Source organism: Triturus cristatus, chromosome 4_2, assembly GCF_964204655.1.
Source record: "Triturus cristatus chromosome 4_2, aTriCri1.1, whole genome shotgun sequence".
Taxonomy (NCBI): Eukaryota; Metazoa; Chordata; class Amphibia; order Caudata; family Salamandridae; genus Triturus; species Triturus cristatus.
The window spans coordinates 50964383-50988758 of NC_140586.1; the positions used below are offsets into that span (position 1 = coordinate 50964383).

Here is a 24376-nt window from a genome sequence, read left to right on the forward strand (position 1 = left end):
TAGCGTAAAGTGCAGATCGAGGACTGATGGACACCAAAAAGAATGGTCAATGATCCAAAACCAGAGACAGTGAGAATCTAAATCACCACCAAAGATGAGGCCCAGCAAACCACCACCATTGACCAAGGGAGTGATTGCCATGAATGAAGAAATTAGCAATCTGCCATAAGAGACAATACGACAATAAGGGTTTGCAGGAATTTAGTCCACAAAACGAGCTACACGGATTGGCTGGGGACAGAATAACTGGAGGCCAAAAGACCAACATCAACGATGATGGGTCGCTTTACTTAAAAAGATACCAAGACCACAATTCCCCATCAGAGAAAAGAAAGGACATGGTTCACCTCAAGAAAGGAGAAACCATCAAAGTATCACTAAGTCAAGGGTACACTGCAAGGACCCCTACAGCGAACAGCAAACCACTGCCTGAGACAACAGAAAACTGGGGAAATGGGGGAAACCCCAAAATAGAGACCATCAATATACCACCAGAGAACGGGGGGCAGGAGGGGGCGAGAAGAGGCAAGACTGAAAACTTGCATACTACTATCACAAAAAGGGGGCATTGTCTCAATAATTGTCAAACCAAAGCATAACCACCAAAAAAATGAGTAAATGCAGAGCTGGGGTCCACGAATTGTAAAACCAATAATGACCAGCGGGTACAAGAAGAGATAAGGGAAACAGGAATGGGCACCATCAAAGCACTTCAAGAGACATGGGGAGTCTGTGGAGTAATACTGGAGACAAACAAACTACCATCAAAACCCGGGTGAGACCTGGGGTGAAAGGGCATGGGATTACATGAATATGCTCCTAAATGCCACCATAAGGCAGATAAGAAGACTAGGGTTGGGGGAAGGATAACCCAAGAAAGTAGACCAACCACCCCAGGACAATGGAGACTAGAGGGAAGGGACGGTAAATTAAGTTTTGTTTGCTCAACTATAGATAGCTTTAAGTTCAGTCCTAAGGTTGTCACAGACAGGTGTTTGATGTGTAGGTGGCATGTCTGAACCAAGATCCATTTGAAGCTAGAGCTTTAGGATGACATAGGCTGAGGCTAAGAATGAATCCTTGGGGTGGTAATATCACATCTCTGCATGGTGAATTCACTGCCCTGCTCCACGAATACATCTTACCTTGTTCTTTTTGCTGAACAGCCACCGCTTGCCCTTATGTCTTCCTATCTGCCGTGTATCTCCTCTGGGGTCCATGGTACCTTTGGGAGTTCCCAGGCTTCCTTCAGAAGATGTGCGATTCATCGCCTGGCTCAGGTCATCAAACTCTACATCACTAGGCCGCTCAAAACCAGATTTATAAGCCTCGATAAGGGCCAGGGAGTCCTGTTAAGAACAAAAATGAGAACAACTCTCAGCAAGAGGAGAGAGGCCTAAAGCTCAAAGAGGACTACTTGAGGCAGACAGCATTAGTGGTCAAAGGACCTCTTGTAAGTGCTCCCAGACTCTAGAGCAAACCAGAACAGTTCTCATGGGCTAGGGCTCATTCTCAAACCCTGTGTTCTCCTTTTGCTGCCAGCTCTTTCCAAGTCCAAATCACATACCTGTCCTGCTCAAATAATTATCCCCGGTATTAGCAAAACCGATAGCACACCATCACATAGCTTTGTTTACCAGACTTCCTTATTCTGGGTTTTCACAGGGTACCCTGAAGCTCACCTGCTTTTCATCGATTGAGTCTGCGGCTGAATTCATTCCATCCAGGCATTTGCCAATGATTGGAAGCACCTGCCGATCTGTGTCTGCAAAGCCGCGATAGCCGTCCCTCAGCCTCAGAGTCCGTCTCTCATCCATAGCCTGCAGCTTCTGGAAAAAAACACAAGAGAAGGGTGAACAAGAGAGTATTGGAGAGTAAGTGAACTATGAAAAAGGCCCTGCCCAGGAGATGCTTTGGCATGGGGTGGAAGAGAGAATTTCAACTTCTCTGCTGAGAATTTAAAAACCCAAATATAGCTTAATCTTGGTTTCTCTACCCAACAGAAAACTTTAATTTGTGTCCGGTTCAGAATTACTAGCTGCCTTGGTATGAAGGCCTAAGAAGCAGCCTGATCTGCTCATCTCAGAGAATCATTCCTTTTTGAAAACCGAGATTCAGGGAACTTTGACATTTCATTTTCTGCTGGCATAAATATTCAACTACACTGCTGACTTGGTCTGCAATTATTATTAAAAGGAGGAACCATCAACACTGCTCTACCAACCTGACAAATATTAAGTATTTAGAGAAGAAGACGATAAAAAGAGGGAAAAGTGAAAAAATGATGGGTTTCGGTTAAGGGAAAAGAAAAGAGACACAGTGCAAGTTCACTAACGCAATCTCTTTTTTTCTTTTTTTTTTTTTAAAGTATTTATTGAAATTTCAAATAAGGCAGACATTCTACGATACAGGATCATTGAAGGCAGAGGAAACATAACTCCTGCAACATCCCCCCCAACCCCCTCACCCATCCCTCCCTAGTGGAACAGCAGCATAGAGACAGTACACTGTGGACAGCAAATCTGCAATTGATAGTATAAACCCAGAAAGAGTCAGCATTAGGCGGAGCCCATCCCACATAACTGTACCTATTAGTCAAAGGCCCATCCCCATTCTAACGGAACTATGGAAGACAACAGAGGGGCTCACAATATGTCAGAATGGGACATCAGATACTCCGTCAAGGGGGCCAAAAAAATCTTTCGGACGAGAGGATTCCGGCAGTTCCTCATAAGTCTGTAGTTGAGTTTTACAGAACACCAGGTCCCGGAGCCACTTCTTTACAGTGGGCGACGTTTTGGCCCCCCAGCATTGCGCCACCGCCCTTTTTGCAAACAGAGTGGCAACGGCAACAAGTCTCCTATTGCACGGCTTAAAACACTTGACATACCCCAGCAAGCAAATCACTGGAGACCAATCCACAGGCTCCAGCACAACATCAGACAGAATGGCCACCATTGCCGTCCAGAAAGCAAATACACTCCCACACATCCAGGCAACATGGCGAAAGTCTGCACCCTCTGCACCACATCTCACACTATTGGAAGTTTCCTTGAGACCATATATGTATAGCTGCAAAGGGGAATAATATACCTGCTGCAGGAACTTAAAGTGTATAATTCGGAGATTACAATTGGCCGTAAGTCGGCTAGTAAGCCGGCAACACGCGGTCCACACCTCCAGTGCGACAGGAGCACCCAGCGCCGCCTGCCAACGCGAGCAGGAGGGGTGTACCCCAATATCACCCTCGCGCTGAGAGGCATTATAAAGTCGAGTAACTAATTTCTTTCGGCTCGCTCCCGTCAGCAGCACCTGCAGAGTGCTCAAAGTGGTAGGTTCAGCAGGGTAACCCGGATACGCCGCGCCGATAGCCTGGCGAACCCGAACATATGTGAAGTTAAACATAAAGCCCCGCTCAGGGCCACTCTGCGCCTCCCCATACGTTTTAAATCTACCCTTCACATATAAATCACCCAGCCGGTGTATGCCAGCCGCAGCCAATTCTCGCCGGGCAGACGCCTCCCGAGCCGCCGATATATCAGGGTGGGAGAGCAACGGCAATGATGGTGCGTACAAATAAGAGAGTTCAGCTCTTGTCACAAGCATGCGCCAGGCCCATGCCGTGTACTGCGTAGGGTTGATCTCGGTCCGTGGGCCGCCCGACCCCCCCGAAAGTGTCTCCCCCTGCAGCGGCACAAACAGCACCGCGTCCACCTCTATAGCCACATGTGGCTGATACCGCGGAGGGAAATGCCAGTAATGCGCGAACTGCGCCTGGGCACACAGATAGTAAAGGCGAAGATCAGGTGCCTCAAACCCTCCGCGTTCGAAGGGCTGCACCAATAAATCCCATCGACACCTTGGCTTCCTACCTCCCCACACAAACGTAAGCAACACAGACTGGAGGGTGCGGAAGACGCAACGTTCAGCTTGATAGGGATGTTAATAAAGAAGTACAGAAGTTTAGGCAGAAAGGCCATTTTTATCACCGCAATCCTATCCGCCAGGGAGAGGGGCAGGTGGGTCCATCTGGCAACCTGCTCAGTGATGCAAGACACTGTACGTCTGTAGTTTTCAGAGATCACGATGGCAGGATCCCTGTGCACCCAAACGCCCAGATACTTCACTGGGTCAGTGGTCCACGCCAGTTGAAAATCCAAATCCACCTCTTTGGTGAACGCGGTTAGGGGGAACACCACCGACTTAGACCAATTGATCCCCAGGTCAGAGAAGCGCTCAAATTGGACATATTCCCGGAGCAGCGCAGATAGGTGTAACTCGGGCTCTCTGACATATAACAGCATGTCATCTGCGTAGAGAGAGAGTATCAAAGGCCATTGTCGAAACCGCAGTGCAGCTGCGGCATGCCGCTGCCGCAGTTTGCATGCGAGGGGCTCCAGTGCCAGGGCGAAAAGGATGGGAGACAGCGGGCAGCCCTGCCTCGTGCCCCCTCCGATAGGAAACAATGAGGACACCCACCCATTTACTCGAAATGTGGCGACGGGCTCTTTGTACAGCACCCGGAGCCACTTCAGAAAGAAAGGGGGGAAGGCCATCCTTTCCAGCAAAGTAAACATAAATGACCACTGTAATGAATAGAAGGCCTTGGCCGCATCGAGTAGTACGGCCACCGCCTGAAAGTCAGGCTCAAAGTAATGCAAGGTGGAGAAGAGTGTACGCAGATTATGAGTACTGGATCGCTCCGTCACGAACCCCGATTGGTCCGGCAGACCTGAATCCACACCTTCCAAGGCAGAGAGGCGCTGCAGTTGGGGAAAGCAAGTCAACTAGCAATGCACATATAAAGCCCCACGTGCTCTCAGAGCAATATGCAACTGGCACTGATCTCCGCGACTAGCCTCCACAATAATGTATCCTAGAGGCCAGTGGCTCCCCCGCGTCACCAGCAATAGTCCACCGAGGTTATGGCAGCAGGAGAGTCAAGCGCGGGAGGTAGCAAGGAAGAGAGAAGATAGTGCACCCCAGGCCTCAGAAGTGGTTCACTCAGTGGGCTTCAAGCAGCGCCCCAGGCCAGTATTGGAATTCAAAAAGGAGGACCACCAGAGCTCTCGCTGCCCCGGCAAGAGCTCTCCAGAGTTGCGACCAGGCAGCACTGAGAGGGAGCAGAGGGGAGGCTACGCGCACCCCAGTCCAGGAGATGTGAATATGAGGCGCCCTGCAGATGTCAAGATCAACGGTGCCTCCAGCGACAGCGCACCAAAGGTCGAGGCGGGTGGCTCACCGCCCCGTTACAGCAGGGAAGAGCAGGCGGCCTGGCCAGCGGTCCGCGGCAGCGCCTCAAAGGACCACAGATGACCGCCGTGTAGCAGGCCCAGCAGCAGTTCGCGCCTCAGACTCTCTCAGCAGGAGCATTGCGAGCGCCCACCCCCCGCACCAGCCGCAGCTCGCGGGCGGCGGCCCGGCTGCAGGCCCGATCCCGCCTCCGCAGCACAGAGCTCCGCCAGGCCCCGAACCCACTCACCGCAACTGGCGCCGACGGGCGCACAGCAGATCCAGCGACGCTCCGCTTCACCGCAGGGGGGCCGCCTCCGCCGATAAGGACCTGCGTCCAGCCGTCCCCCAGGCACCACCGCTCCTCTCTCCGCCTTAGTTGGACGACGGCCGCGCAGGGGGTATCCAGCCGCACTCCCTCCAATGTAGCCGCACACCAGCTGGAGTCGCCTCGGGCACCAATCCCCCAATGGCAAGGGGGAGACGTGTAGCAGCCGCCGCTCCCCGGCCTCCAGCAACAGCTCGGCCTACCGCGACCCGGCAGCCGCCATCTTCCTTCGGCCGACAGCAAAGCAAGGTCAGTGTATTTTCAACCCGCTATGGAGCCCTCTCCGGCCCGCAATCACCATTGGCAGAAGCAGCAAGCAGGGAGAAAGCCCCTCTGTCGTCGGGCAGGCATACAGGCCAGTACATGCAGCAGATATTTGGCGGATGACGGCTTGGTGTGGCAGAGCCTCACAGAAGTGCGGCCATTTTGCAGCGCGCTCTCTAGCGCCCCCACTAACGCAATCTCTATCTACAGTGTGGGTGTACAGAGGTTAGGTATATTTTTGTTTAAACACAACTGGCCCAATCAGATTTCTTAAATGAAGAGAGCAGAAGTTATGTTTGAAACTTATACAGCACAGCAGTCACCTGGAATTTGGCACTGACAAGAGACATCAACAATTGACCAAGAGCAGTACTGGATGGACTTTTTTCAGTGCACGGGTAGATTTTACAATTGTGAACGTATGAGATCAAACCATAAGTGTAGTTTTGTGAAGAGGATGCTGCTTTCCGCAGCGTTTAGTCTTTGGCTGAAAATGAACGGTCACCAATGTGCACCAGCAGGAGCAAAGATCCTTAATTAGATATGCTGAGGAGGGTCATTAAGTGCTGGAAAAGGCAATGAGTTGGGATTTTTTAACGAAGAAAACATGAGCAGTGGCCAAATAGGGCACGAGAGCCCATGCAGAGAATGAAGAGCCACTTAATACCATGCAGGATAGGTGCAACAGAAGCCTCTGAGAATTCACATACCCTGCCTTGCAACAGCACTCCGAAGCCACAGAGTGAGCCTAAACAAGAAGGCCACAAAAATCCCATTACCTCAGTTCAGTCATAAAGCTACCGCTGCAAATGTAGTTTGAATTTTCTGATCTTGCTCTAAAAAAAGGATGATCTTCTACAGAGCAATAAGATGGGAAACATTCCTGTGTCTACAATTTAGGGCATGAGTTCAGGGCGGATTCTATAAAAGTGTGATGGTAGAAGGGAAGTAGTCAATGAGCTAAGGCATTACAATCTAAAATCTAAGTCCTTGAGTTACCGTTCACCACCAGCTGTGACTTTGAAGGATTTAATTTGTGACAGCCTACCTATCAAACAACCAACCCACCACTCATGCTTTGACTAAGAAATGGTGCAGAGCCAGATGATGTTCATGGTATCACCTCTCGAATGATTTACATGATAACTGTAAAAGTAAACAAAGGCATCTAATGACTAAAGTAATAAATGGTAATGCAGCACCGTGTGAGACTCCACATCAGAGCTCAGTTTTAGCAGAGAGATGGGTCATGTGCTGAAACATCTATCTTGTGTAAAGTATTCAATAAAATTCAGGGTTGTTCCCCTGGTTTTAATTGGACACATTTGAGTTGCAGAAATCAAGTGATTGACAAGTGTCGAACATCCCCATCAGATACAGGACAACAACTGAGCCATTAGCCACAGTTTAGCAAAACAGTCCTATTGTTTTATGCATGAATTGGGGAATCTAAACCTCTAAGCAACCAAATCTGAAATAATACTCTTCCGTGATGGCAAAGGCTGTCATGGAGGGAGAAAGAACTCCTGCGACCATACAGTAAGAACATCGGCAAAAATCTGAGTTCCCACAATGTGTAATAGGAATCATGCCAACAGGGTTTGCACTGAGGATCGCTAATAAGAGTGAGAAAGAGATAAAGGGAGTGGTTGAGAGAAAGAATTAGTGTTGATGAGTGAAATGGAGAAAATGATTAATAAAGAGAGAGAAAGATGGAGTGAGAGAAAGGGAGAGTTGGAGAGTAACAGAAAAAGTATTAGCAGAGAAAAAGAGAGTTGCCAACATATTTCAGCTATCTCTCTCTCTCGATATATATCTATCTAGATCTATATTCACTTAAAAAACCATAGATTTCACACGTTATAGTTAGGTGGACATTTCACTCGTAAAAAACTAATGAAATTCCCCCGTTATAGTTAGTTGAGATAACTATAACTCGCGCGCCTGCAATCCTCTGCTCATGACGTCACATATTACATCACTCATGACATGGTCAGTGGCATCACTCATGACATCACTGATGACATCATCCTTGTGATAGAGTGGCGGTCGCGCGAGTTATAGTTATCTGAACTAACTATAACGGGTGAATTTCATTGGTTTTTTACGAGTGAAATGTCCACCTAACTATAACATGTGTGAAACCTATGGTTTTTTAAGTGAATTTGTACGTTTTTTTAAATGCTAAGTTATGTATGTATTATTATATATATTTTTTTTTAAGGTTTTTCACTGTGCGCTATTTAAAAAAAAAAAAAATGTTTTTTTCACTTCACCCTTCGGGGTCCTTTAGGGACCCCTTGACAAAAGCTAGGGGGTCAGGAACTCTCTACCCTGCCCCCTTTTCACGTTCGCCACCTCTCTTTTTCACTGTTGCACCCTAAACAAACAAAATGGCGGACGACACTTCCTGATTTCGACCGATTCGAACGTTGACTGACATGTAACCACCGATCAGAATTACGCTCGCGCACGTTAGGGTGCGCGGCTATAGATATTTATGTACTTTTAACTGCAATTGTCTCAGGAAATACTGAACAGATTGACTCCATATATGCAAAAGGCACATGCCTGACCTGAGGACTACCTCTTTGCCAAATTTCAAGTAAATCTGTTCAGCCGTTCGGGCTGTACCTTCGACTAAAGGTCCTATGGGAAAATGCATGGGGAAAACGCATTTTGGGACCCCCCATTTTTCTCAGCCCCCGCTTGACGAATCACCCCGAGACTTTCATTGTAGGAGCTGAGCGGAGCGCCCCATTAGTTTTGAAAATTTCGCGAGGATTCGTCAACCGATATATATATATATATATATATATATATATATATATCTCAATGGTGTAGTCAGGGGGACAGAACTTATACGCTCTAATAGTCATAAGAGACCACCCAGTAACGGGGACAAACAAGATCTATATCCCTGTGCCAATCTCATAAGCCCATCAAGTACTAGAGGCAATAGGGTCTATAAACTAGGGCCACTTGTCTGAGCATCTTCTGCTGGCAATTATCCAGACCTCACCAGCTACAAAGTAAAGTTTCACCCTCAGTCTGAAGGCATCAGTAATTTGCTGACTTACGCTGAAGATCTGCGGCATGTCAGAGAAGTAGAAGTGTCCTTGGTCCTGATTGTATTTCTGCAAGTACAAGGCATACTCGTTCTTACTTTCTTCTGCCATCTGCATCCGCTGGTGAGAGAGCACCCGCGCCTAGAGGAAGAGAAGGAAGAGGTGAAGTGAGAGTCCACGGTGACTACCGTAGAACAAAGCGATTCCCTGCATCGATTCCTGGGGTATATGAAAGGAGAGGTAAGACATGGAGTGTCCGTGAGAACAGTACAAGACAGAGCAGTACCTAATCATACCTTGTTAACAAGCATTGGCATAGCCAATAGGTCTCGCCTTTGGGACCTTATAGGTGTTTAGCCATGCAACAGTTGCATAACTAAATACTTATAAGGTGCCAAAAGCGAGACCTATTGGCTATGCAAAGCGGCCCTGCGGCCGCGAAAGTGAAAGTGATCGCAATCGCGATCACGATCAAACATCAAAGCGGCCGCGAAAGTGAAAGTAATCGCGGTAAAGCGTGGCGCGCGCGCCCGTGCACATACACTGTAGCTCTAGGCTGGCCTGGTAGCACTTTTTGGAGCCCTCTCAATAAGTCTCGCCAGACCAGCGCATGCGCTGGGTCAGGCGAGACCTAAAAAGGAGGGCGGCAAAACATGGGTCTCAAGGAGTACAGCACAAAAGGCTATCTTGTAAACGCAATATCAGACAAAGAGGAGAGAGGGGAAACAAGAGGCATCAATGGGTACTAGCAAAGAAGAGAGTGATACCGTGCACCTTCACGATACAGAGAAAGGTTGTGAGACATGGGTCACACCTGGGACTAGCAGCGAGATATATACTGCACCTATACCTGTATGTAAGATGTAAGAGAGGTGAGACCTGTGGGATGCCACGGGCTGTGACAAGCCAGTATCCTGCATCCATCCCTTGGGTGAATGGAGAGGATGTGAAACCTGGGTATTCAGAGGGATCACTGATGTCCAGTGGCTGAGCCTGTAACCACTGTGTAACTGAATAACTATCTCTGCTGTTGGGGCCTGGAAGTTCTGATTAAAGCGAGGAATAGCACTGCATGAAGCCTAAGCTGCAAGACCTCGCACCTACACAATTAGATTTGTTTTCTGAGACTGTGTGACTTTTGTAACTGGAGGGCTATTCCTGTATTCAACATCCGAGCCTGTGACATCTGTGTAACCTGATGGGATGTCTTTGCTGTCCAATTAGTGAGCCTGCAAGGTCTAACTGAAAGCAAGCATATGGTGTCTGAGGCATAATATCGTGATATGTATTTAAATGGGGGGTACGGCCCTTTTGTCTAATACCCAAGTCTGATGTCTGAGGTTTTCGCCTATGAGATCTGTATAACATAAAAGGGACATATTGGCTGATATGTGCCCAAGCGATCAGTGTTACCCAAGGTAAAGCTCTGTTTTACCAGGGACACTGGTGAGATCGGTGCTACTCTAGGTGAACCGTTCCTTTTTCAGGGATGCTTGTGAGAGCTCTGTAACCAGGGAACTATTCTGGTTATCTTAAGGATGCATGCACAATCTCTTGAACCTGATGTGTAGTGCTGCTGTCAAAGGTGGCTTGTAAGGTCTCTGTAATGAGAGGACCAGCCCTTCTATCAAAGGGATCCTTATGAGTTTTTGGTAACCTTATGAATAACCCAGCTGTACTAGGCATACCCTAGCTCTAGGTACCTGAGGTATAACTGTCTCAGAGTTACTTGTGAGCTGTGTGTAACCTAAGGCGTTGTCCTGCTGTCCCAGGGATGCACTAGATCTTTTTAGCAGGTGAAAGTACTAAAGGGCAGGGAAGAGAGACCTAAGGACAGTGAACAGACCTCACCTTCTCCACATCGGCTTTGGTTGCGTTAAGGTCTTGATCGAGTCTTTCAGCCAGCAGCACGGCCTTTTCCGCCTCCCGGCAGTCTCGCTCAAACTTTCGTTTGCTCTGTGGAAGAGAGGAGGTTTACTCTGGCACCCTATGGATGGATGCTCAAAACTATATTGCAACACTGCAAGCCCACTAGCACTTTGCTATATACCAAACATAACCTAACTTCTTCAGGGCCCTAAGTCCTAATCACATCAGTCTCCACAGGGGATGTAACATTTAAAATACTGGAAAGATGTGCTAAAATATGGAAGAAGACTATGATTTGGTTAGGATTTAGTGCCCTGAAGAAGGAAAATGCTACTTACCCAGTATGCATCTGTTCTTGGCATATAGAGCTGTAGAGTCATATGCTTTAGCGTAGATCGCCATCTGGTGTTGGGTCCGGATGTCTGCACTTTGTTTTTGTTCGAAGAAGTCTTGTAGTTACGAGGTAGGGGACTTCTCCTTTCAGTGATAGTGCGCATGGCCATCGACTCCATCCTTAGATTGTTTTGCCATAAAGGGTGATGATGAAGTTAGTAAAGTAATAAAGGGAGAGATCCATGTAAATTGTATCCAAGTAAGATATCAGTGCAACAGGTAAAAGGTACCCGGGGAGGCGAGTGGGCGCATATGACTCTACAGCTGTATATGCCAAGAACAGATGCATACTGGGTAAGTAGCATTTTTCATTCAAGGCATATGAGCTGTAGATCATATGCTCTAGCAAAGACTATAAAGCAGTTATTTTTGAAGCGGTGGCTAACCTGTAGCTGTTGCAGTGGTTTGAAAGTCTTCATAAAACTGCCTGGCCCACACTAGCTTGTTGTTTTGCTAACACATCCGCAGAATAATGTTTTGTGAATGTGTGTGGTGTAGACCATGTTGCAGCTTTGTAGAGGTCATCTATGAGTAGGTTTGCTAAGAATGCCATAGAAGCCCCTAGTTTGAGTGTAGAGTGCGCTCTAGGGGGAATTGGTAAACTGCGTTTAGCTTTGATGTAGCATATTTGAATACGCTTAACTATCCACCTTTCAATGCCTGATTTTGATATGGGATTGCCTTTATGTGGTGGAGCAAAAGCAACAAAGAGTTTGGTTATCCTAAAAGGTTTTGTTCTTTCTATGTAGTATAGTAATGCTCTCTTAACATCTAATGTGTGAAGGGCACGTTCTGCCACTGAATCTGGTTGAGGGAAGAACACAGGCAACTCAACAGATTGGTTGATATGAAAGGCAGAGATGACTTTAGGTAAGAATTTGGGGTTAGTTCTAAGAACCACTTTGCTTTGATGTATTTGCAAAAATGGTTCTTCTATGGTTAGTGCCTGAAGCTCATAGACTCTTCTTAGAGAAGTGACGGCTATAAGGAAGGCTACCTTCCAGGTGAGGGATTGTATTTCACATTTGTGCAACTGCTCAAATGGTGGACCCATGAGTCTTGTAAGGGCTATGTTGTGATTCCACACTGGAGAAGGTGGAAGTCTGGGAGGAATGAGTCTTTTAAGTCCTTCCATAAAAGCTTTAATAGCGGGCACTCTAAAAAGAGACAGGTGCTGTCTATTTTGCAGATATGCAGCTACTGCAGCGAGATGTAAGCGTATGGATGTGTACGCTAAATTAGAACATTGTAGGTGTAATGGATAACAAATTATGTCTTGTATGGAAGCATCTAGTGGATCGATCTGATTGTTGTTACAATAAACGCCAAACCTCTTCCACTTTGCTGCGTAGCATGCTCTTGTGGTAGGGCGTCTAGCCTCTTTGATAACATTCATACACTCTGGCAGAAGATTAAGGTAGCCAAACTCTAGGATTTGAGGTGCCAAACCGCAAGGTTGAGCTGATTGGGATCTGGATGCCTTTTCTCTCCATGAATCTGAGTAAGACACTTGGGGAGAGGTGTCGTTTTGGTGGGGAACTACTGATAGCTACAACAGATTTGTGAACCAGGGTTGTCAGGCCCATGTGGGAGCAACTAGGATAAGCATCAGGGAGTGATGTTTGAGTTTCCGAACCACTTATGGAATGAGTGGGAGAGGTGGAAAAGCGTAAGCAAATATCCCTGACCAATTCATCCATAGTGCATTGCCTTTGGACAATGGGTGTGGATGCCTGGATGCAAAGTTTGGGCATTTTGCGTTTCCGTGGGTGGCGAACAGATCTATCTCTGAGAACTTAAGGGTGAAGTTCCCATTCCTGTATCTGCTGTCGTTGACGACTGAGCAGATCTGCAACTTGGTTGTCTACTCCTGGAAGATGTTCTGCAAGGAGATATATTTTTTGAGGTATGGCCCATCTCCAGAGGCTCTGTGCCAGCTGTGAGAGCTGGAGAGAGTGCGTCCCCCCTTGCTTTTGTATGTAGTACATCGCTGTCATGTTGTCTGTGCGAACCAGGACAGCTTTGCCTACTAGATGAAGTTGAAAAGCTTTCAATGCTAGAAAAATTGCTAGCAGTTCGAGATGGTTTATGTGGAGTTGTTTTTGTTGCAGAGTCTACATGCCCTGAATGGTATGTTTTCCCAGATGTGCTCCCCAACCAGTGAGGGATGTGTCTGCAGTTAGCACTATCTGTGTAACCGGATCGAGAATTGGCCTCCTCTTGGAAAGGGTTTGTATGTTTCACCACTGCAGAGAGATGAGTACAGCCATCTAGCAACACCACATCTGATAACTGACCTTGAGCCGGGTTCCACTGACGTGCTAAGCATTCCTGTAGGGGACGCATTTGAAGTCTTGCATAGGGAATGATTAAAATGCAAGAAGCCATCATTCCGATCAATTGCATGGGCTGGTACTGAGTATTGAGGCCAAAACTGTGATATTAGAGCTTGCATGTTGCGAATCCTGACTGGGTTGGGGTACGCTAGAGCTTTGTCAGTGTCTATTGTGGCTCCTAGAAACACTTGTGTGTTGGATGGTTGGAGGTGAGACTTGGTGAGGTTTACAGAGAACCCCAGGTTGTGAAGCAGTTGGACTGTCCTTTGAGTGGGCTGTAGGTAGCTTTGTTGTGATCTCACTTTTATCAGCCAGTCATCTAGGTAAGGGAAGACATGACCGTGCTGTCTTCTTAGATGAGCTGCAACTACTGCCAGGCACTTGCTAAAAACTCTGGGTGCTGTAGTTACTCCGAATGGGAGAACTTTGAACTGGTAATGTTGTCCGTCCACCACAAACCTGAGATATTTTCTGTGAGCAGGGTGAATGGGAATATGGAAATAGGCATCCTTTAAGTCTAGAGTGGATAGAAAGTCGCCTTGCTGAAGTAGTGGGAGCACCTGTTGGAGTGTGACCATGTGGAAGTGGCCCGACTGTATATACAGATCAGCTGTCTGAGGTCTAGTATAGGCCTAAGAGAGCCGTCCTTTTTGGGAATTAAGAAATACAGGGAGTATACCCCAGTCCCTGGATATATGAATGGGACAGGCTCTATATATGTAGCATGTTTTTCTAACAGAGATAGAACCTCTTGTTTTAAGAGGGTGAGATGTTCCGGTGACATTGCATGTGCTCTTGGAAGAATATTTGGGGGAGTGCTTGTAGGCTCCAGGCAGTAACCATATTGGATAATTTGTAGCACCCACTTATCTGAGTTGATTGAATTCCAGACATGTAGGAATTGGGAGAGACGTTCCCCGGCAGGAGTGGAATGATCGGGGTAGCGGAGGGAAGTCACTGTTTGTTTGCGGGGGAAGTGCAGGTGGAATTACCTCTACCTCTTCCCCTACCGTTGTTTCCTCGATAACCTCCTCTAGAATAACCTCTGGACGAGGGGGAGTGGTTGTTGCCCTTGTAAAAGGTGGAGGCATTCTCAGTGGACACAGTTTTTGAGCCACCCCTGTAAAATGAGCGAAAAGAACCTATACTGGTAGGTAACTGTAAAGCCCCCATGGACTTTGCGAACTCAGGGTCTTTTTTCATCTTTTCCAGCAAGGTATCAACAGCTGGGTCGAAAAGATGCTCCTTGTCAAAGGGTTGGTTAAGTATGGATGTTTGTACCTCTGGCTTAAATCCAGAGATTCTGAGCCAAGAGTGTCTGTGTAATAGTATACTGGTGTTAATTGCACGAGATGCTGTGTCTGCTGCGTCTAGTGCACATTTAATGGAGGTGTTGGTAATGAGTTTACCTTCCTGAATAAGGTCATTAGCCTTAGATTTATTTTGGTCAGGCAAGTGTTGCATGAGTTTTTCTAGCTCATCGTAACTAACCCTGCCATAACGAACTAGCAGCGCCTGGGCGTTGGCAATGCACCAGTTGTTTGCTGCCCATGAAGCTACTCTTTTGCCTGAGGCATCAAAAAGCTTTGATTCATTGTCAGAAGGAGGGGTCTCTCCTGTGGCTTGAGAGTTAACGTGCGTTGGAGACTACAAGAGAGTCTAAGGGCAGCTGACCTTTGATATAAATAGGATCGGTAGGAGCGGATTTGTATTTTTTATCCACACTAGGTGTGATTATTCTTGCCCTTACAGGATCCTTAAAGACCTCGTCGGTGTGTTTTAACATGCCTTTCAGCATTGGCAAGGTATGAGTAGTTCTGTGTGAGGGAGAAAGTGTCTCAAAGAGGAAATCCTCTTCTAAAGGCTCTTTATGAAGTTCTACCCCGTGATAATGAGCAGCCCTGTGAAGGAGCACCAGATAACCAATGTTGTCATCAGGTGGGGAAGGTCTGGAGAGATACAAATCAGGGTCATTATCTGCATTTGGATCTGTGTGGTAATCTTCCCAAGCGTCAGTGTCCTGATCCTCATTCCCATCCCCTTCATCCTGTGGGTCAGGTGTAATAGGCCTTGTTGGTGAATTTAATGGTGTAATAATCAAGTTAGGAAGAGGAGGAGGAGAAGGAGAAGGAAGTGGAATACAAGGAGGGGAAGGGTTAGTGCCCACATTCTTCTTCTTAAGAGGAATATTTTTTTTTTCTCCGAATGGTTGCCTGAATATGTCCTATTTTAGGGTTTATAACCAGCTTTTTCTATTTTGGGTCGAAAGTTGGCTCATTAGATGGAAGCTCTTGGGAGAGAGTCTCTTTCTCTTTCCGTGGAGATTTCGGGCAGAAGTTTTCGGCTTCGAGCCTTTGGGCGTCGATGTTTTCGGCTCGGAGTGTTTGGGCTTGGAGGGTTTCGGCTCAGAGTCTTTGGCCTTGGAAGGTTTCGGCGTCGATTCTTTGGACTTAGAGGGTTTCGGCTCCAACCCTTTCGGCGTCGAAGGTGGAATCTTCGGTCCCGAAGGTATGTTGACCGATAGATGCTTGGTCTTATGTTTTGTTGCTGAAGGTGTCGGTTTGGCATCAGAGCGGGGCTGGCCCGAGCCAGAAGGCTTCTCTTTTTGTTTTGGAGCCGGGCCGGAAGGCGGGGCATCGGAAACCTTTTGTTGGTGCCGACCTGAACCCGAGGACGAAGGAGAGACCAGAGCCTTTGTCTTATGTGGAACGAGCACAGGGGGATGCTGACCCCCAGTGATGTCTTCCTCTTTTTCCATGTTGGAGTCGGCCTTGGACATGGAGATCTGCTCTTCGTCCTCTGGCTCTTGAGCTGGATGTTGGATACTGGAATCTTCTCCGAAGATGTCCGGAAAAGATTTGCTCTGATCCTGCATTTCGTGCCACCGAGCCTAGAGATCACGAAGTGTCTTTTTCGATCGGAATGATCGACACGCTTCGCAGTCCTTCTTGTCGTGTTCAGGGGACAAGCAGAGGTTGCAAACTTAGTGCAAGTCAGTGCATGGAAATTTAGCACGTCACCCGGGACATAGCTTGAATGGAGTCAGTTCCATCGACTGCTAGTGCGTTCGGCACAGGTAGGCCCGACGGCCTGCCTCGAGTTTTCCGATGGAAAGATTTTTGAAGTGAGACGATGTGTGTCGAATGAGGAACCGCGATCGATAACAATACCGTCGAGGGTAGTGGAGTGCGCGTCGAGGGGGTCCGAAAACGGTACCGAATCGGAGCGCAGCAATACACATCTGAACCCGATGGCGGAAAAAAACAATCTAAGGATGGAGTCGATGCCCATGAGCACTATCACCGAAAGGAGGAGTCGCCTACCTCGTGACTACAAGACTTCTTTGAACAAAAACAAAGTGCAAACATCCGGACCCAACACCAGATGGCGATCTATGCTAAAGCATACGATCTACAGCTCATATGCCTCGAACCTGTAGTTTCTGGGACAAAACAGTTTGGCTGTGTTCCATATTGATGTCACAAGAATGAAAGACTTATTTTTTCAATAAACTGTCTTAGTGCCTTTGGGCTACATAAGTACATTATTCAAAATATGTGGATCTGTGTTTTGAAATTGGAACAATAATAGCCTATCTGAAACTTGAAATAAACAAGGGACAACTACATTCTCTGGTGTGCCTCTCACATCTTTTGTAGAAATAGTATGAATATTAAGGGTGTTGGAACAGTTAACCAATGAAGGTGAGCATCTGGAATTTGGAACAACACGGAGTGTGGCAGTGCATGTCACAACAGTTCTAGTTTGTGCTACTTCCATTACTAATAAGTCTGTTTTCCGTAGTTTTCAAACTCCTTCAGTTTCAGTACCTGAGGGAAAACTAGTTAGCCTCTTGGCCTCCAATGCTGGTATTAACAAATCACATTAGACAGTTCAAATCCTTGAGAAAATATGTGAAATTCAAGCAAACGTTTTTACATTTTGGCAGTAAAATCTGCAGGAAAAACATTATGAAATCTGCAGACATGTATCCTTTTACCAAAAACAATCAAATAACATCAAACCAAACTAACTGTAAACCACATTTGTACTACAATACACATCTAAATGGAAAAGAAACAAGGTTTTTTACTCCCTTATCGCCTTCTAAAATTCCAGTTTAAGCTAACAAATTCTATCTCTGAGATGAACCCCTACTATTCAGGATGGAGTGAGAAAAGAGTTCTGTGATCTGGTAGCCTTGCAGGGACCACAGGTTTAGCTTTCACTCCGAGACAGCTGCCAAACTAGACCCAAATAAGTTATTCTCACATACAAGATCATATGCCTCTCACGCACAAACACAGGCAAACACACAAATGCTTGAGATGAGACTCACAGCTTCCAGCTGCTTAAAGCTGTTCTCCAACTGCTGTTGCGCTCTTCTCCCCTCCTGAAGATACTGGAAAAGAAACAGAGAGTTAACTAACAAGTCTGTGATTCATGCAAAGAACACAACCTTGCCCTCAAGGAAGACAACCAGTCAAGCCTTGCGCACCGGGGAGCAAAATGCACACAGCAAAAGGACCTGATGCTGTAGAGACAGGAGGAGATTCTCAGCATGCAAACTCCTGCCCACAGCAGCTTTCTGAAACCTGTTCGGGCATTGCTGCAGAGCAAGGCTCCCTAGATGGGCTAGAACAAGGCTCATGTCCCCTTCAAGTGATGTGAACTATGAAACATACTCATGCTGGAAGACTACACTGGGAGTAACTGGTACGGATTACAGACACAAAACCCAGCACATCCCAATGTCAAGACATAGAGAGCAGGGGACGCAAGAGCCGACACACACTGCAGTCAGTAAGAGCACAATGGCATAGTGGGGTGATCTGAGAGGAGCTCCAATAAGAACAGAGGTGATATTATTCCTTGTGTGTCAAGCTTCCAATATACAGTGAAAGCACCACCTTTCAGGGCCTGGATGTTACAGGTATACGATACACAAAATCCTGGCAGGGGTGTGCAGCACAGGAAGGTCCTGACACAAGTGTACAACAAAAGGTCCTGGTACAGGCACACAACATATGTGGGCAGTGGAAGTAGAGTACATGTCAATGCAGGCGCTCTGGCATAGTACATGACAATTTTAGCAGTGTGGCATGGTACATGGTGGTCAAGGTAGTAAAATACAGATCCAGGACTCCAGGTGGTTGGCCAAGTCGGTCCTGGAAGCAGGATGTAGGAACCTTAGCAGCTCCTTACGTCAGGCATGGGGCACATACTGGCCATGGCATGCAAACTCTTTGCAGGTTGTCTAAGGGACATAACAGTCTTAAGAGAGGGACACATGCCAGCCCAGACAGCATGGAACTTGCGATGCTGCACATGGCAGACCCAGCACCCAACTTGTGCATTACCATCTTTCTCTCCTGCTTGATCTCTTGTGAAAACTTGACAAGGTCCAGGCAGATCCGGGTCATTAACGTTTCAGCCACCACCTCCCGCTGGCCAGCAAAGTCATTGAGCTCCTTGACCACCTGCTGGAAGGAGACAAACTGGGAGAACCTGTGGGGTGGGTGACAAGGGGCATGGAAGGGATCAGGATAAAAAAGGCAGAGTGAGAAGCAACAGAAAGGGAGGAGCGAGGTGCAGGATGGAGAAGAAGGGGTTGTGGGTTGATTGACAGGACAAGAGAAGGAGGAAGAATTAGGAAGTGTGGAGGTATAGGAATGGTAGAGGGTGAGAAGAGAAAGATGAAATTAATAGGGGACAGGTATAAAAGCAGTGGGGCAGAAAAGAGAATAGAAAGACTCAGAGGGGTAGTTGATTCAGATGGTCAAGAGGGCAGGATAGGAAGGTCACAATATGGTGTGGAGAGACCAGAGTAAAAGAAGAGAGGAGAAAGTATAGATGAGGGAAGGGGAGAAAATGGTGAAAAATAAAGGGAGGAACAGTGATAATCAAAAGAGGGAGGGAGAGAGATTGTTAATAACTTGGGTTGCAACAGAAAACAATTCACATGCAGAAGAAAGCTTAATAACCTACGTTTTTGCAAAAATTATATTGGGGGCTTAATTTTCCCTTGGTAATCCAAGGGTGGCAATGCTCTGACCCCGTTGCCTCCAGTTTAAACGCTAATCAGCTCACTGTGACCTATAATGGATAGATCCACTTCAACCACGACCCCCCCCCCCCCCACCCCATCCATAACAGCCTTCTGCTGACACTACTGGGGTCCAGGCCTAAGAGCTTCAGAAACCCCAGTAAAATAAAAGGAGTTGCAGGACAAACACTTCTTTCCAGTGCGACATGAACTATGATCTTCCCAGGCACTATGCGCAACTGTGCGTTCTCTCTATTCTTGGGAAATTCCATACTTCATGGTCACTCCTGTAATTACGCATTCACATATCTACTACGCCAGACCAGTCTTCCTACCTACCCAACTCCTGCCATTTGAGGTCACAAGCAGAGAGAACATTAGATTTCACAAGTATAACAAGCGCAATGTGGGATTTTGAAAGTTGAAATCCAACTACAGCATTAGCAGAAATAAAGATAGGGACTTAAAAACATCACAAGGAAAGATAGCAGCACAGAAGGAGAGGAGCAAGAGTTAAATTAAAAGAACTCTAAGCATAGGCAAACACACAATATAACAGCTCTCTCTCTCTTAGATATGTTTTCATGACCCTTGACGGCAGGACTGGAAGTGGTGAGCACAGGCATAGGCCTTATCCCTCTTCCTGGGAGTACAGCTAGCACCATCATTCACAGGTGGTCCACCACATACTACTCTGGTGGCTAAATCTCATCAGATAAGCAAGTGACACTGGTGTCTGTGTGGCCTTTTGGCTTAAATAGCACTGCTCTTTCAGTGCGCCAACATCATAGCCCTGAGCAACCCACGCTATTATTTGGCCTCAAACAGTTCTTACTGTAGCACAAAGGTTGTGACAACACAAGCAGCTCTAATGCATCTGACACACAATTCTCTGCAGCACGTCTTTACTCCTCTGAGTAATCAATGGGGTGAGGCTTCATGGCCAGTGAGCGAACATACTCTATGACTCCTACACACCTGCCTTCCAAACTTGTTCTCCAGCTATCGCTTCTTTTTGGGATCCTTTTCAGGTCGAGCCTAGAGCAGCGCGCACACGCTTCTCTGCGAGACTTTTAGTAAGGGGCTTCAGAAGGCTGACCACACGCTTGTGCGTGTGTTTTTGTTTTTCTCACAGGCTACTGGGCTTTGCGTGAGTCTTTCCAAGAAAGACAGCACGCAATTGGGCAAAGGCGGGTGCATGTCCCGCCTTTGCTCCACCCATGGCCTATTGCTTGCGGTTACCCGCACGGGCGACATCGGTTTACAATTATCATGCTCTCGCGCACCACTCGCAGGCTTGTTTTAACAGTCTCCGTGTAAAGGGTTCATACCAGGTCATCTCTTAATAGAAGAAACTAACAAAACTACACTCTGATTTGTGCTCCATTGTCGAACTGCAGTACCCTTTGTGTGCCAGACAAGTAGAACACCAGACGATGCGAACATCACTTTAGAACTCTTAGTGCAAGGTGAGCTTGCAGGCAAAAGAAGTATGCAGCGACGAAAAGAACATCCCGCTCCAAAGGACACCATGTACAGACAGCCAGACAACACTGGGAGCAGATCACCGGCTCAGCGGCGGAACAGGATGCGCTGGCACCGAGCCAAGTCTTGAGAGAAGCTTCTGCAGCAGTGCGAGGCTATCCCTGCCGGTGGCGGGAGGGGGCGCTGCTGCTGCCAGCAAGATATCAAGCAGGCTCAGGCAGCGACCGGAAACTTCCAGACCTGTCAGGCAGGCACTTCTGCACACCGGAGCGCACGAGCCAAACACGGCCATCCGAGTTAGACCCTGTAAGACTGGACACTGACAGAAAGTGCTAATTAGAGGGCGCTCTGAACTGACAACAAAATCAAAGGACACGCTTTTCAACCCGAGCAGCTCAGTCAGTCTGCACTTCAGTGACGGAGGTGGGCAGTCTGCCTTTGATCTAGCTGCCAGATTCTTGCGCGCAGTCTGGAAGCGCCTCGGTCCGGCGTTTTGCACTTGCGGTGGAGCCTGAATTAGAAAAGCACACCAGAGAGTCCGGATGAGACCTCGCCGACATCTGTGGAAAAAACTTGAAAAAACCTCGGCTCAGATCCAAATTTTACATAAGGTCCACATCCTATTCCAGATCTGAGCCTGCTACAGTGGTGCCCGATCTATATTTAGCATAACTCTATGTTTAACAATATAATAATTTGCAGTTTCGTTGCCAGATTCCTAAAAATACACTCACCGAGTGCTCCATCCTTTCACTCCACATACCTGTGAGTTGAACTAAGATTAGATAGGAAAATGATAATATAAAATCTGAGGTGAAATGAAAGCCCCAATTAGGAATTTCTGTGCTAATCACCAGTGTGTCAGATATGGTTTTCGAAATGTTTTTCAAACGCATTGCTTTGTGAGCCTGGATGGACAGTGCTTAATTTCAGTCAGTGGTTGCTGGTGGGATGCACTCAGCGGCGGCTCCTCTGCAATGGTGGAAGAGCGGCGCCTTACTGCCTGGCGTAGAGCCAGCAAATGAAAAACAAGCACTGGCATAGCCAATAGGTCTCGCCTTTGGGACTAAGTGTTTAGCCATGCAACAGTTGATGTTGCACCAAGGATATTGTGCTGCATAACTAAACACTTATAAGGTCCCAAAGGCGAGACCTATTGGCTATGCCAATGCTTGTTTACCTTTCTCACTGTCCCGCCAACCATATTTAAATGGAAGCATTATACCGGCTAGAGTGTAAACTTGAAGCTGCACCCCGTGCACCACTAAGTGATCATTCCAAAGCCTCACAACTTTCTAAAAAAGAAAATCCCCATAGAAAAGGGAATACAGTTAGAGAACAAGTGTGTGTTGGGGCAGGGGATGTATTGAGAACATGTATTATAAACAACCTGAACTAGTCAAGTCAAAGAACCTAACCTAAGGGAGAGGAAGGTGTCAGAAATCTATTGGATTCTGAAGTCCACCAAATAGAGAGAAAGGAAAAAATTATCTCTTTGAGTCCCCTCACTCACCAGGGTTTCCCCACGGTGACATGCTTCATCATTGGGGTCCTCCCAGTCCTCTACGGACTGAGGCGTGCTGCGACTTGCGGATTACGTAGGAGCACTAAAAATCAGATTATGTGTAGTGCAAGTGAAAGTGTGGTGGAGTGGGATAAGGTAAATTAAAATAATCAGCTAGTGGGCCAAATATATTTTATTAATGCTCCTAGCTAATTGACATTAAAAACGGAGTGATATGCTGAAGGCCCTAACTATAATGGATAGGTGTACCTAGCATATGGTCAACTAGTTTCGAGCTTCCACAGCTCTTCTTCAGGACTCCACCGGGACCAGCCCAGTGTGAAAGCACCACTCCTAGTTAACCTAATTAAGGTGCAAAAGTGAGACGCTGCAACTGTAAGGCATGCGTTATAATTAATACATACGTAATGTACGTCAGGCAATATCTGTAGGATATAATAAAATACATATATTAAAGGAACAAAAAGTCATATGCACTGTAATCATTATCAATTGTGAGCACACTACACCCAAGTGTTCGTACACTCTTGCCTCTGATGTGCCTCTATGTGGTTTAAAAAAAGAAAGAAACGTTTGGTAACTTTCTCCATGCCGGCGCTGTGCTGCGAAGTGAGTCGAAAATCGCAAATTATACAAAAGAACCTCACACGTCTGACACAACATACAACACACACATGACTAACGATAAAAAGACATTACATACATTTTAAGAAGCAACAGTGTGCCTCATGTTCAACGGAGGGGGTGTGGCGATCTCGTACACCTAAGAGAATGGTAAATGAGGTAGTTAAACGGTGGCGAGCCCCGTATCTGTGGCTGGCCCTTAGGGATAAAAAACGGGAAAAAGAATCGCTCTCCACGATATGAGTGGGCATGGTGGTCTTCCTAAAGGTTATCACTTACTTGTACGTGGACAACCACACTCACGAACACCTACTGGGGCCAAAACCTCACAGACCGCATTCTGGCGTGTCCACGGTGAGGAGCTGCTTATCAATGGGTATTTCCGCATAGAAAGCGAGGAGGGCTCGCCGTCGGAGTCCCTTCCGGGTGGTGCCATTTTGGATTGGGATATTATTACGAGAGAGTGTGTACTTGCGTTACGGCTTCTGTACACTTCAAATCATGCGTGGAATGAAAAAGATAAGGAACAATACCTTCATAAAGCAGAAAATCATGCCTCATGCAATGTATATTAAAAAAAATTATATTGAAAAAGGGAGGGCATTATCTCTATGGAGCGGCCATGATGGATAAGGTCAAGTTACAACAGAAATAACTTGATAAACCTCATAGAAGACGAGTATATAGTGCTTGTCCCGATAGGGGAACCAAACAGAGGTAGTGGAGTTTAAATAAAATCGCAGTGTGATAGATAAATCAGGGCGACCAAAAAGTAGAGGAATCACAAAACTCACGTTAAAGTTAATGAAAGTAAGGAGGCATGATGGATATCAGGGATGTTCAAAATGAACCTGCATTATAAAGGGTTGTAAGGTTAAGGCAAGTACATCGGATTCCATGTCATGTAAATTGTCCCCAAGGTATATCATCATTTAGACCTTTGCAGTCAGACCGTAACTTAAACACCCAACGTTGTTCTTTTTCGTGCAGTTTTCTTTCAATATTGGGGTGATTGTTTACATGTTCCAGGATAACCCAGTTGAGGTCATTAGGTGTGTGTTGTTGTTCCAAAAAATGAGTGGTCATTTTTGTGTTACGTTTACACCTAAAATTGTATCGGTGTTCGATTATTCTTGTGTTCACCTTCCTTGTGGTCATCCCCACATAATGAAGGTTGCAAATGCAGGTGATAAGATATACCACCCC

The 24376-nt window shown here is 46.7% G+C and overlaps 1 protein-coding gene across 2 annotated transcripts in view; it reads right to left on the reverse strand.

Annotated features, from left to right (window-relative positions):
- TRIP10 (thyroid hormone receptor interactor 10) overlaps positions 1-24376 on the reverse strand; it is a 173762-nt gene that overhangs the window by 50233 nt on the left and 99153 nt on the right. For both annotated transcript variants that reach the window (XM_085600427.1, XM_085600426.1), the window contains exons 4-9: positions 18851-18998; positions 17830-17892; positions 10744-10848; positions 8905-9033; positions 1683-1829; positions 1146-1349 (exon numbers count right to left, since the gene is read on the reverse strand). In XM_085600427.1, the coding sequence (XP_085456553.1) occupies positions 1146-1349; positions 1683-1829; positions 8905-9033; positions 10744-10848; positions 17830-17892; positions 18851-18998 (796 nt within the window). The remainder of the gene's footprint in view (positions 1-1145; positions 1350-1682; positions 1830-8904; positions 9034-10743; positions 10849-17829; positions 17893-18850; positions 18999-24376) is intronic.